The sequence below is a fragment of the Parus major genome, chromosome Z (genome assembly GCF_001522545.3).
Source record: "Parus major isolate Abel chromosome Z, Parus_major1.1, whole genome shotgun sequence".
In the NCBI taxonomy this organism is placed as follows: Eukaryota; Metazoa; Chordata; class Aves; order Passeriformes; family Paridae; genus Parus; species Parus major.
Genome location: NC_031799.1, coordinates 1,543,433 through 1,557,478, shown reverse-complemented (window position 1 = coordinate 1,557,478; position 14,046 = coordinate 1,543,433). Strand labels below are relative to the sequence as shown.

Here is a 14,046-nt window from a genome sequence, read left to right as displayed (position 1 = left end):
AGTGAAATTGTATGCTGGTCATGGTCCACTTGTTACTGTGGGCAAATAACTTAAACCCTGTGTTTCATGCTCAAAGTGATGAAAATAATATGTAGCTTTTAAAATTTGATTTTTTTTAAGCATTCAGATTTGAAAGTGCTGGACTAATATATATTGTTACTGATACTTATCTAAAAACTCAAAAAACACTTTACTCAAGAAAAACTGACAGTGTTTTCTTACTCCTAACACAGGCCTCCCCATGTTTACGGAAAATTAGATGAACCTTCATTCTCCAAAGAGCAGATCCACATTTTTTGTTTCCGCTTAAAAGCCCATTTTTTTAATCATGGTTGTTCATGCAATTTATGTTTGTTTTGATCACGAAAAAAGAAGAGTGCTTGGTTATTATCAAAAGAATCAGTGCATTTTCTTTCATTATGCATCAGCTGACCTGCAATTTTTTCCCCTCAAATCCTTATTTAAAAAAAAAGTACAAATGGAGCAACAACAAAAGGCACATGTTTAATCTCAGTAACAATTTAGGAGTTCCCAGAATCCTCTGATGGATCATTTTCTTCTATCCCATTATTCTCAGGGTACTCTGATAGGATTTAGACAGAAAGATTTACACATAAAGGCAGGATTACAAGGCTGAGTTCTTTATATCTCCTTTACAAACCTCTCAGATTTTGTGAGGATTCAGGGACCCTCAGCCTACCCAGAGCTTTTTCCCAGCAGATACCCCTTGGGATGTGGGTGCTGTTAATTTATCTTCCATGTCAATTCACTTTAGTGCCTTCTTGTGTCAGCACCTCTTTCACATTTACTCTTCTCTCTGACAGGTGTTGTTTGAGCTCGCCCGCTACCACGCTCCTTCCACAATTTTTTTGGATGAGCTGGAGTCAGTTATGAGTCAAAGAGGCACTGCTCCTGGGTAACTGGTGGGACCACTCTGGGGATTAAAAGAGAGAGGTGCAGTGGTTGTGTCAGTGACAGCAGAGAAGCAAGACAGGTTTTGTGAGGATTAGCAAGCAGCTACAAGGACAGCGAGAGAGGGAGGGAGGTGCAGGGCTTTATAACCAGTTGTGCTGTCCTTTAAAGGGATTTGAAATGGAAATAAAGAGCAGCAGTGAGGGAAACAACAGGTGAATTATTAGAGGTAAGTAAGAAGCAGCTTATTTTGTGACACTTTGAAGATAGGCATAGCAGAGTAATAGGGAGTGTACACAGTGGAATGGCATTTTCATCAGTGACAGATTTTGGTGGCATTGTCAGCACTTCCCGTTGCAGGAGTGGGAGTATGTTGTTACTTGAATCCAAGATGTAGACAGTTTATAGTTAAAAACACATTAAAAAGGTTAGGGGCGGGAAAAAAGCCAGAGAAATACAAAAATATTGTTGTGACTGTTAGGAACCCATTACAGGGGATTTTATGTACAGTGAATTACATGGTCACTTTATTTATAAGATATTGTATGTCTATATTGTAGGCTTACTATTTGTAAATATTGTATGCCCTATTGTAAAGATGCTACTTGTAGTCATCCTCACTTAATAGATGCAAATTATGAGCCAAATTTGTCCTTCATATGTACATTTAAAAGCTCTCATTAACATCACTAGATTATATATTATATTTATTATATTTATATATAGGTTATATATTCTAATAAGGACTTTTATCCTAGATGTTGTACTTATTTTTAAATGTACTTATTAAATACTGACTTGGCATTGATGTTTAAATGCCTTTGCAGAAATAAGTAATTAAATATAAACTTCAGCCCTTACCATCTAAGGTCCTGATGTTTTTCCTGGGCTTGATCCAGGATTTTCCAAGACCTTCACATCTGGAACCAAGAGTTCCAGCTGGTTTTCTGCAAAACAGATTACCTGTATCAGGGCCAGAATTCTTAGCACTTTGCTTAAGTTCTCCTTTTTTGAAGAAGGATCCTTTCTGTGTGGTCTCTGCCCCATTTCTAAATTCCTATCAGTATGGTGTATTTTTCTGTTTTCTTTTGATAGAACATTTTGCAAAATGTTGAATTCAGTAGTAGGTTTATCTTCTTGTGGCCACTTCACATTCACTCACAGAAAAAATGCTACCCTGAAGAGGTAGGTGTCCCAGTTATTTAATGACAACTATCACACTGTAAGAATTCCATGCTATAGATAATCAATCAGTCAATCAATCAATTGGAGCCGTAGCTATTTTGCAGTAAATGTTGGTCTTGCAGGAAGAGTAACATGAAGAAAAAATTAAATATTTTCTTTGGATTCAGTAACAGTGAATTCTCCTCACTTTAATGCACTGAAAAGAGTCCATTTAAGTAATCATTAGAAAGCTTGATTTTAATGCTTAGATGTTAGCTAATGGAGCTTAATCATGCTTTGAACTGGGGTAAAACTGTGACAAGGGCTCAGTTGCTGTGAATGACACTGTATAAATAAAGATGATTAATGCACTGAAAAAACAATATTTCTCTGAATCTTGGTAGTGGTGAACATGAAGGAAGTCGGCGGATGAAAACAGAATTACTGGTGCAGATGGATGGCTTGGCCCGATCTGATGATCTTGTATTTGTTTTAGCAGCTTCCAATCTGCCATGGTAAGAGATCCAGAGAGTACATTTTGAATACATTTTCATGAGCTTCTAAGCACAGATAAAGATTTTATTTAGACTTCTGCAGAAAAAGCCTTGATATTTGGTTAAAGCATTTAAAGATTAATTTGGGGCTTTTACTTTTAAGCTCTTCAATTCTTGCTATTTGTGTCACATGAGCATAATCCATAATAAAGTCAGCATATGCTGGTCGTACCAGCTGCTAATATTTAAAATGGAGTATTTGACTTTATAGGCAAGTTATTTACTATGTTTAAGCTAAGAAGGGTTTTCAGCCTAGAACTGTAAGGGGCTTAAAACATCTGGTGCTTAGAAGGATACTCCATAAATAGGAATGTTGGATTTTATTGGTATCAAATGTGACTTCAAAAAGTTGAGGGACAAAATTCTTTACTATCTTCGACACAATTTAGTATAGAGGAAAAAAGAGTTTAAGATTGTAACTGTGGGATTTCATCATGTTGGTTCTCAAACTGGGCAGGATTTGTATTGGGAAAAAGACAAGCTGGAGAGATGAGGAAGGGAGGTAACATTGTAGTGCAGCAACTGTGGATGCTCAGGAGGGGAGCAGCTGATCCTCACATCACTGGGATCTTTCTGGATACCCCTGTCCCTAAAGACACACGGACCTGAGTGAATCTGTTCCCCTCTCACATGGAGAAGAGCACAGAACAGGAGAACTGCAGTCCTGTTTCCAGGGAACTTCAAGCCATGGTCTGGGAATCATTTGTTGGAGCATTCCCAGAATGACCTCGTGTGAGCAGCAGTTCAGCAGCATTTGAAGTGGCAAAACTTGAGATTTGACTTAAAGGTGCTTTGTTCAGTGAGATTACTCTTGCCCATCTCTGTAGTGTGACAGACACAGAGCAGGGCACCTAAAACCAGCTGGGAACCAGAGAGGGCTCTGCACCCACAAACCGACAGGCTTCATTTATGGATTGTTTTTCAAGATTAGAGATTTTTGGCTGAATCTTACAAAGCTGCCATGGGGACAAATGTTGGAAAAGCCTCTATTTGTGGCTGGAGAGCTCTGGGTTGTGATCAGCAGACTTTTGGGAGTGTGGAGTCTGAATGTCACTGGTGTGTAACTACAGCTGCTTTCTTATAGAAACATCTAAAGTCCTACAGCATATTTTATTTTGAACACAAAAATGCACATTTTAGTTGTGCATATTGCCAAATGTTCTCAAAGTCTATGCTAATATTTTATTCCTCTTGTCAGCTGACCCCCTTTTTGTCAGGCCTGGCTGAAAAGGTCCAGGGATCAAGCAGATAGAATTAAATAACAGAAGTGGAGTTTTTGACTGAGAATTGAGGCTGAAAGGTAGTATTTTCAATCAGTCCCATGTGGCAGGTAAGCCTAGCTTGTCTTGTCCAGGGTTTTCAGGCTCTTTAAATGAGAGAATAACCAGAGAATAACAATTTAGGTGTGAACACGTAAAATTTGTGTAGAAGTTAGCTGTACCAAGCTGGGCTGGTGCCTACCCTGTCCCAAAAGTGTGAGTACAGAGCCACCATGGGGGTTTTTTTTGTAGCCATAATAGCAAAGTCTGAGTGTTGGTTTCAGGGATTTATGTCTTGGACAAACTCATGAATTTAAATCAGTGCAAAATCCACCCCATTTTGTTGCAGTATCTATATAAAAGGAACTGAGCTGAGTTAGATTTAATTGCATTCCAGTTGTGTAAGAAAATGCTGAAAAAATAACTGCTGTCTGTGTGGACAATTAAGTTTGAAAGAATTAATACAGTATTAATACATTTATCTCTTTGTTAGTAATACACTATAAATGTTTACATTATTGCAGCATTGTTGCCCTTTTAGAAGCTCTGAGCAGTGTATTGCACCTTTCTGTGTTCTCTTAAATTATCATGTGAGATAATTATCCATGAAGAGAGATTTATGCATGTGTTTTTTTACTCTGTTTCTGCCTTACAAAATCAATAATCTTTCTGGGAAACTGTGTAAAGTACACAGAATTCAAATTTGAGTATTTTTTGTATCTGATTTTTGATTGTTTTATGATGCTGAAGTTCTAATTTCTGCAAAATTGCTTCCTTTAAGTATCAATAATTAGAATCTTTTTTTAAGGTTGAGACAAAATTAAAAGGTTTCTGGTTTGAGGGACCTGCCCTGAATGAAAGCTGTCAGTCTGTTTTGGGACAAGATTAGCAGCTGAAGTGTTCATTTTTGAAAGTTTTATACCTGAGACTTAACAACTTCCTTTTTGACTTTCTCTCTTGTCTGGTGGAAATGTGCAAATCCTGCATAGCACAGAGAAAAGGCTCTAAAGAAGGGGCTGGGCAAATGCTTAAAAAGGTGTTTGAGGGGGATAGAAACCCTGGTGAGAACCTGAGTTTTCACATCACTGGGGCTCTCCAGCCTCAAGGAATTTGGGATTATCTGCCTCCAGAGAGGTCAATAGGTTTTGAACCTCTTTTAGAATCCCAACTATATATTTACAGATTATTTTTATGAGTGTTAGGTGACATTTAGCCCCACTGTCAAACCCAGACTTCATCTCCACAGGAATATTTCATAAGAAAATTTCAAAATACCTACTGCTACCTAAGTTGTGGCTTCACAGCATGGCCCTGTGCTCTTGCAAATATTTGTTGTTAAGCTGGATTTCAAGAGATTTGTTCAACATGTATATTTATTGATCAGGGGAAAAAAAAAATTAGTACCAAGCTGCTTTTAGAAGAATGAAAAGAAGCCTAAACAAAGCTCTTTACACTGCTCTAAGCTGCACTGCAGCTATAGATCTTCCTCTTCAACCTGTGCTTGCTGCCCAGCCCTGCTTTCTGCTGCTCATCTGCAAGGTGTTTCTATTGACAAATTACTTGCTGAAATTATTAAATGTAATTAAATAAAGTAAAGGTGTCATTAGTGAAGGAATAAAGAGATCTTTATTCACATAGTTTCCTAATTTATCAACAGATTTAATTCAGTTCTCATTGCAGTGCTGTTTTCTCATCCTTACCCTCAAGGTGGGTGAAGTTGTGGTGCACACAAACAGATTCTTACCTCCCAACCCAAACCATTCTGTGAATCTGTGATGCCTCCTAATGTTAATTGCAAAAAAGTCTTCTATCTTATGGATCTGTAGAGCTCTGTTAATCTTTTCTTGAGCATCTCTCAGTACTTCCTTTGGCTGTTCTTTCAGAGAATATTTGGCTCAGAGCTTTGTATTCTGCTCTGGTTAATGTCACTTAACCTTGCATTTGATCAAAACAATTCAGCAACAACCTAAACACTGGAGATAACAAAAACATTGTTTCTTTATTTCCCTCTTGAGCCAACAGGTCACTGTAACCCTCTGGATAAACAGAATCAGAATCACAGAATCACAGAATGGTTTGGATTGGCAGGGACTTTAGAGCACATCTAGTTCCACTCTCCTGCCACGGGCAGGGACACCTTTGACCAGCCCAGGTTGTGAAGCACCCCATTTTTGAACAATTCAGGTATGGGGCAGCCACAGAGCAGCTGTGGCAAAGCTTCTCTGCACAGAGCAGAGACTTCTGTTGGAGACTTATTTACAGAACAAGGCGGAGGCGGCCCATCAAAGTGTGTCCTTGGGGGGCCTGAAGCAGAAGGAGTGATGGAAAATGTCATCCTTTGGAGGATATACAGGCTATTTTCAGAGGCTGGCTGTGGTTGTCCTTCACCTGCAAAGGCTTTTTAGAGTACCTGCGTGGGCACCTCTAAAACCCTGAGAATTTTGCCCTCTTTACACAGATGATGTTAATGTGGGTGTTAATATGGGTAAATAACAGCAAAGTGTTATCTGCCAGACTAATTATTTCCAGCCAAACAAGGCAAGTTTAAGAAGTTGAGATGGAAAATATATTTGAAACATGAGACTAATGGTTCTTTGTGCTGGGTGGGACCCTCTGTGAAAGGCATTGCACTGAACATTGGATTGACAGCACCTGAAAAAGCCTAAAAATATCAATGATATCAATATAGAAACAGCTACTGATTAACAAATTCTTGTGTTTACTTCTAAGGCCTTGATTAGAAGCAGGGGTGGGGGGGGAGCTGAGTGAATTCCTGTTGCCCTCTGGGCTCCTGATTTTCTGATTTTTGTGTTCATTGTTTGGAGCAGTGTATTTGGGACAAGGTGTCCCACACCGAGACATTTCTGGGGAGAGGGACACTTCTGTTCCTGCAGAGCTGACAGCCAGGCATGCTAAGGACTGGCAGGCACCTGTGTGGGGATTTGGGAACCCATTTTTGGGTTTCTTTATCATGTACTATGCCACAGAAAGCATTTGGTATTAAAAAAAAAAAAATAATGACAAGTCACCAAAGTTGACAGAAATCTGCTCTGGCATTGGGCTACAAATCCATCTTGAGCTAGCTTTGAACTCCCTGGAAACTAAAGGGGAGTTTCATACGAGAAACTCTATTTGTTGCTTTAATGCTGACTTTGCTAGGAAAAAACATTTCACCCAAGGAAATGGGGATAAGGACAGGTTTATTTAAGTGTATCTGCAGTCCCAGGTTTCAGATACAAACCATCAGCAGCTGGTTCCTCATGCTCGGCCAGCACAGGTGGAAATTATGCTTAGGGCTTCTCTTCTTCTGGCTGCACAAGAAATTTTGAAGTGGGTTTCCCCTGGATGAGATTTTCTTGCCAGGTATAAGGACTAAATAATGTTTTAAACTGGAATAAGGAGTCTGTGACTGAATGGGGCCAGTAGAGAAAGATTGGTACAGGACCTTTTTCTTACCTTTTTTTAAACAAAACATCATAGCCAGTGTTGACATTGACAGAATCAGGGTTTTTAGCTCACTGACTTTATCCAGCCTGTTCACCCTGCACATGATATTTTTGTCCCTTCTCGCTGTTAATTTATAATAACAAAAATATAAATAAACAAACCCCAAATAAAACAAACCAAAATATAAATTATAAAACTATAAAAACATATTTATAATTTGTATTGCAGGAGGAGTCTCAGTGTGGCATCCTGTTCTGCCATAATACAAAGCCTTCAGTCTGGATTTTATACCTACTGAGCATCCCTTAATAAGTAGCAATTAATTAGTCCTGAGAGTGGCCCAGACAGGCAATTTGTAGTGACTCCTTAACAGGGGGAAAGGGAGAGGCTGTTTCTGACAGGACATGCTGCAGATGAGTACCAGGGCAAGGAATGGAAACTGCAGCTTCTGATTGTTACTTTTAGCATCTGTGTCACAAATAACGTTATCACTGAACAGGAAACACACTGGATAATTAACCCGTTGTTTGGTTTGGTTTTGGGGGGTTTTGGTGGGGGTTTTTTTTGTTTGTTTGTTTGTTGGGGGTTTTTTCCTGTTTTTGTTTGGGTTTTTTCTTGTCCCAGTGTAGGACACAGCTGCAGGCGAGGATCGTGCTGTCCAAGCCGCGTCTCCACAGCGAGATGCGCTGAGACGCTCCCTCTCCTGCTGCGCTTGCAGGGAGCTGGACTGTGCCATGCTGCGGCGGCTGGAGAAGAGGATCCTGGTGGACCTGCCGAGTGAGGAGGCACGGAGGGTGATGATCCAGCACTGGCTGCCCCCTCTCAGCAACAGCGGCGGGGTGGAGCTGAGGACGGAGCTGGATTACAGCCTGCTGAGCCAGGTGGGCGAGTGCCGGGCACGCAGCTCAGCCCACCTGGGCCGGGGGGACAGCGGGGGGAGCTGGCGCTGGGCACGGCACACACACACACACACCTGGAAATCGCCGGCTTGAGCAGCTCTGCCTGCAAAATGGTGTGTCCTGGTCCTCTCTGCTGGGCCGGCTTTTCAGCCTTAAATACAGGGAGACTTCCAGCAACAGCGGATTTTATCACTGCTCTCACCAAGCTGGGAGCACTTGCAATTCATCAGGGTAATGAACAGTTAATTGTGTGGGGAAGGTTTGTCACAGCTCCACTGCTTAGGCAGAAAAGAGCATTTGGCAGCGAAGATATCACAGCTTCCTTCATTCAGCACTTTGTCACGTCCTGGATTCTTTGAAAACAGAATCCTAGAATGGTTTTGGTTGCAAGGGACTTCACAAACCACCTTGTTCCAACCTCTAGCTGTAAGCAGGAGCACCTTTAATTAGCCCAGGTTGCTCAAGGTCCCAGCCCTTAAATATTTTAGTTTACCCAGCTGAGATTCTTACATCTCAGTTTACAGAGACAATACCTCTCAGTTCTGGGTTCATAAGTAAATACATTTATTTTATTAACAGGACAGCTGAGGATGGACTCAGAAAGGTGGGTTTTGTCTGACCTATAGAAAACAGGCATTTAGTAAGAAAATGCCCATTATTTTCCTTGGTCTTTCCTATGAGGAATTGTAGGCATTCAGAGAATAAAAAGCTACATAATTTTGAGGGGACAGTGCCAAAAAATAATAGATTTGTGTGTCTATCTGTCTGTATATAAACGTGTATTTCAGACATCATAGACTTCATGAATATTTATACAAATACATAATATATATATTATAAATTCAATTTCTGTCTGATTTGTGAGCTGTAATGTATCATTCTGATCCCATCACAGGAAACCAGTGGATACTCTGGCTCAGACATAAAACTCGTGTGCAAGGAGGCAGCCATGAGACCAGTGAGGAAAATTTTCGATGCTCTCGAAAATCATCAGCCAGGTACCTCAGCTCTGAGCAGAAAATCCTGCCTGGGAAATGCTGATTTCCTGCTGTAACTCTTGGAACAAACATTCTAACTCCAGCAGATGGAGCTCTGATATCTGCCTGAAAAAGTTTTAAACTCTACAGTTCCAAACCCTCTAAATTTCTAAAAATTTGGGCTTCTTTTAAAGCTGTCGTTATCTGTGCTCTCAGCATAAATACAATTTTTGATTTGTCTCACTAACATTTGGTCTGTTATTTTCCTGCATTAAGTGTTGGACTAGGCATGGACATAAAAGAGTGTCTTTCAGTAATGGTAACAGGATTTATTCAATTCTCTTGTCTTCAGGTAACAGTAACTTGGCCATGATCCACCTGGACACAATCACAACAGCCGATTTCCTGGATGTGATCACCCACACCAAGCCATCAGCAAAGAATCTAAGCCAGAAGTACACGGCTTGGCAGAGGGAATTTGAGTCAGTCTGACAGAAAACAAACCAAACCAACCCCAAAATCAAAAACCTCAGCCATTTGCCATCCAAAGTGGCCTCCAAAGGATCAGATGTTGATGGGGAAGGAGGTGCTGTTGTTTCAAGGAACAAAATGCTGTGACAAGTGTCAGAGGGAAGTCTTTACTTTCAAAATGCAAGGGTGGGTGAAGGGGTGGTGGTTACTCTTTATGCAAAGAAGTTATTGGAATTAATGTGATGGCAGCTCCTATGCAACAAAGCCTCCAGCCTTAATTTTATGCATAAAGACTTAAAAGATTGATTGAGTCTCAGTCTTTATTTATGACAGATTTTGGGTAGAACTGGAGGAAAGTTTAAAAGCAGATAGATAATTACTGTAATTCTCCATTTCTGACACTAAGTAGATCATCACAGTCAGTGTAGCTTTCCCAGAAGAGACCTGCATCCTTCCTAATGAAACACAAAATAGAAGTTTTCAGTGAAATTCAGGACCTTAGCAAGGCATGTAAATTTGGCTAGTTTGTCACTATATTCAGATGAGTTCAAAGCCTTGAAGTGTGTTACTTTCCTGTTGGTTTGGGATACTTCCAAGATGAAAAAGAGAAGCAATTAGAGAAAAACTGCAGAATATCAGCAAATTTAGGATAATTAACTAGAAATTATATTGGTGGCTGCCCACTGGTTTGCAGCCAGCCATAAATCAGAATTGCAGAATCCCTGGATGGGTCAGGTTGGAAGGGACCAGAGGTGCTCACATCTGGTGCCACCTGCCTGTTCCAGCAGGGCCATCCCAGAGCACAGGGCACAGGATTGTGCCCAGAAGGGTCTGGAATACCCCGGTGAGGGAGATTCCTCCCCTCTCTGGTCTCTGCTCAGGGCAGAGGTTGTTCCTCCTGTGCAGGGGCAGTTCCTGGGCTCAGTCCCTGCCCATTGCTCTGGTGCCATTGCTGGGCTGTGCTCTGACCTCCCTGCACCCAGGGACACCCAGGGACACCCAGGGACACCCAGAGACATCCAGGAACACCCAGGGCTGAGGGCTCTCTCCCAACCTTGAACAGCCCCAGCTCCCTCAGCCTGTCCTGCTAAGAGAGATCCTTGCTCAGGAGTGTTACCTGCCCTGCCCTGTGGGTGCTGCAGTGGGGTGTGCAGGGCAGTGCCCAATGTCCCCCATGCTGGACTGTCCTGCTCACACACATGGCCAGCACTGCCACGTGTCCTGCACTCATCAGAAATTCCAGCATGGCATGTTTTTCAGGCTCCAGGTCTTATCACTGCCATCTCTCACTCTCCCCTCTTGCTCAGCACGACACTTCCCCTCCGTGCAGTTCTCCCTCTGGTTTCCCTCAGGCTGGTGTGCCTGCATGGTGTTTCCAGCACATTCCAGGACCTCTGAGGCACTGACAGTCCCTTTTAATTCCTGCATCCGTCACACATGATTAGAAGTCTCCAAGGGAAATGTTTTCACAGGATTTTGCTGATACATCTCCCACCCCTGCACCTGACCCTGACCCCAGGACACAGACCTCCCTTATATCCTTCCAAGCAGAAACCAACAGGTTGAGAATTGCTGGCACAAAACTCAGATGTATGCAAAAACTGAAGCTGGCAGTACAAGGCCCCACAGACACTATCTAAAGATGGCTCCTGTTCCTCCGAGGTCTCTTCTCCCAGGCAGAAAGTGACATGATGAGACAAAGCACCCTCAAGTTGCACCTGGGGAGGTTCAGGTTGGGTATTTGGTATTATTTCTTCCTGGAAAAGACTGCCCAGGGTAGTGGTGCAGTCCCCATCCCTGGAGGGATTTAAAAGCTGTATGAGTGTGGTATCTGGGGACATGGGTCAGTGGTGGCCTGGGCAGGGCTGGAGGAATTGTTGGATTTGATGACTTTAGACAGCTTTTGCAGCCTAAATGATTCTGTGATTTATTCTTGTGTTTCTACTGCAAAATCTCCTCCATCCACCCATTCTGTTCCTGAGAGAGACTAAATCTGAACGTAGTAACCACCCACCAAGGGAGGCTGCAGAGAGACACTGACACGTGAGGAATTCATTCATCACCATGGTTTTGTTTAACAAGAACGAGCATGGCTCATTAACACAAAACTGTATTTTCAATAAGGTTAATACTCCAGTAATGCATAATTACAATCTAATAATTTAACACACAGGAGCACTGTAAAACAACTGTAAAGGACTTTGATTATTACAGTTTGCAAATGGACCAGAAAAGCCATTTACCGTCATTACGAAGTTGGTTCATATTGGGGGATGTAGTGCATAGGAAAAGCATTGCACGCTACAGAATTAAATTTCATTTTACAACTCTGCTAACCAACTGTAAAAACTGGAATCTGTCCCCATGGCTTGTGAAGGATTTTTTCCATAACATTAAAAAGAAACAAAAAAATCCCCAACAACAGTGAAATTTTGCAACTGTAGCATTAATAGGGCCCTGCTGAAGCCTAATTTTAAAAAGTCACAGTCTCTAAGGCATTTAATACCAGAGTTTTGTTTCTGCATCATTCTTTTTAATAACAGCATCTAATTAAAACATCTGTAAAATGCTGACAGTTTTTAATTTTATGTAAAATTTGAAAAGCAAATAACAGGATCTGTTCTAATGAAAGACAGCCACAGTAGTTATTATTAAGCAACGATGATAATTTCATTTCAGAATCACTTCTAAACGTGCATAATCTCTACGTTTAAGTCAGAGCAGAACAGAGACGTCAGTGAAATCACTACAGGCCCACTGAGGCTCTGTTGGTGTTTGAGCTTTGTTTACTTGACTGTTTTCAGTTTAACTTACTCTGCAGAAGGTGACCCTTCCCAGACGTGACTTTTCATCAGTTATTCTTTGAAAAGTGAAAATAAGAAAATTTTGCCACCACTCCCTGTGTGTGTGACTGTGCTGGGCCCACAAGGATCCCCTGCCCCTCACAGCCCAGGGTGGTCTCTGATGGATGCCATGCATGCACTGATCTTGGGACCTCGATTTCTGAAGCAAGAATGAAGGAAATGGTGTGAAACAGAAGTTTCTTCAAGCTAGCTGTTCCCTTTCTCACAGCATCTGCTTCAGGATATGTTCCACTGCCTCTGGGAAACTCTCACAGGTTAAGTAGGGAGCTGGGTTGATTTTGTTTTCATCTGCTGGACGGTATTTACCTGTAACAGATTAACACAAAGATCCCTTTACCAAACTCATCTGAGTACCCTATTTTTCCCACCCAGAAAATTACAGCCTTGTCATGGCAGTACCAACCAGGAAAATGCCCATCTGGGCAAAAAACATCCCACAGAGCTTCCCTAAACAAATGCTGAGTCCTACTGGAGACACCTTCAGGGGCAGTTCTGGATCAAAACTAGTGTTAATTGCACTGGTTCACTCTGCTGTACTGGCAAATGTCCACATTGTAGGTTCTTAATAATAATTATAATCATAGAATCCCAAAATGGTTTGGGTTGCAAGAGACCTTAAAGCTCATCCAGTCCGACTCCCAGCCATGGGCAGGGACATCTTCCACTATTCCAGGTTGCTCCAAGCCCTGTCCAGCCTGGCCTTGGACACTGCAGGGATCCAGGGACAGCCCCAGCTGCTCTGGGCACCCTGTGCCAGGGCCTGCCCACCCTCACAGAGAAGAATTTCTTCCTAAATCTCTAACCTAAATTTCACGTCTCTCATTTTGAACCCAGTACTCCCAGCTCTATCACCACAGTGTGACAGTAACAGTTCCCTCTGTTCTGTGATTTCCCCTCTGAAATTCACAAAATTCACACCTACAAGAGCAGCTGTCCCCATCTATGACTTTGGTCACCCTGCCATCAGCTGGGCTCTGTGCTGTGCTCCAGCCCTGGCTGACAGGCTGCCTCTGCACCACCCCAGCATGATGTGTGACCCCTGTCACACAGCAGCAGGGCTGGCCCCAGGCCCCAGAACACCTTCATTTCTGGGCAGAGGGTGAGATCCCTGAAGGCACCACTGTCTCCTGAAACGACCGATCCATTGAGTACTTACCCGTCCTTACCAAAATCCCCCGCATGCCTGCCTGCTGGGCACCACCAACATCATCCCTGCAGTCCTGGGACACAGCAGGAGAGCAGTGGGTTAGTGGGCACAGACACTTCCGTAACCTTTCCTGCTTTGCACATCACCTAAAAGCAGCGACACAGAGGCACATCTTTCCCTACCCTATCAGTCACACTTCCACAGGAGTGGTTTTCTATGTGCTCTCTGCCTGATCAAGTAGTGACTGAAGTCAGAGAGAAACCCCCATGGATTACACACTAAATCCTGTGAACTTTCATGGAATTGGTTAGGTTGGACAGTCCCTCTAAGATCGAGTCCAACCATTTCTGAG

General features: G+C 42.3%; 2 protein-coding genes across 5 annotated transcripts in view; one reads left to right on the top strand and one right to left on the bottom strand.

The window, feature by feature from the left end:
• KATNAL2 (katanin catalytic subunit A1 like 2) overlaps window positions 1-10,230 on the top strand; it is a 29,043-nt gene extending 18,813 nt beyond the window's left edge. For all 4 annotated transcript variants that reach the window (XM_033511378.1, XM_015652909.2, XM_015652908.2 and 1 more), the window contains 5 exons: window positions 825-916; window positions 2,481-2,591; window positions 8,055-8,217; window positions 9,131-9,233; window positions 9,565-10,230. In XM_033511378.1, coding sequence (XP_033367269.1) covers window positions 825-916; window positions 2,481-2,591; window positions 8,055-8,217; window positions 9,131-9,233; window positions 9,565-9,704 — 609 coding nt within the window. In that variant the 3' untranslated portion in view covers window positions 9,705-10,230. The remainder of the gene's footprint in view (window positions 1-824; window positions 917-2,480; window positions 2,592-8,054; window positions 8,218-9,130; window positions 9,234-9,564) is intronic.
• Window positions 10,231-11,734: 1,504 nt separating this feature from the next.
• Window positions 11,735-14,046, bottom strand: part of HDHD2 (haloacid dehalogenase like hydrolase domain containing 2) — a 10,993-nt gene continuing 8,681 nt past the window's right edge. The window contains exons 4-5 of the mRNA XM_033520461.1: window positions 13,704-13,837; window positions 11,735-12,853 (exon numbers count right to left, since the gene is read on the bottom strand). Coding sequence (XP_033376352.1) covers window positions 12,750-12,853; window positions 13,704-13,837 — 238 coding nt within the window. The 3' untranslated portion in view covers window positions 11,735-12,749. The remainder of the gene's footprint in view (window positions 12,854-13,703; window positions 13,838-14,046) is intronic.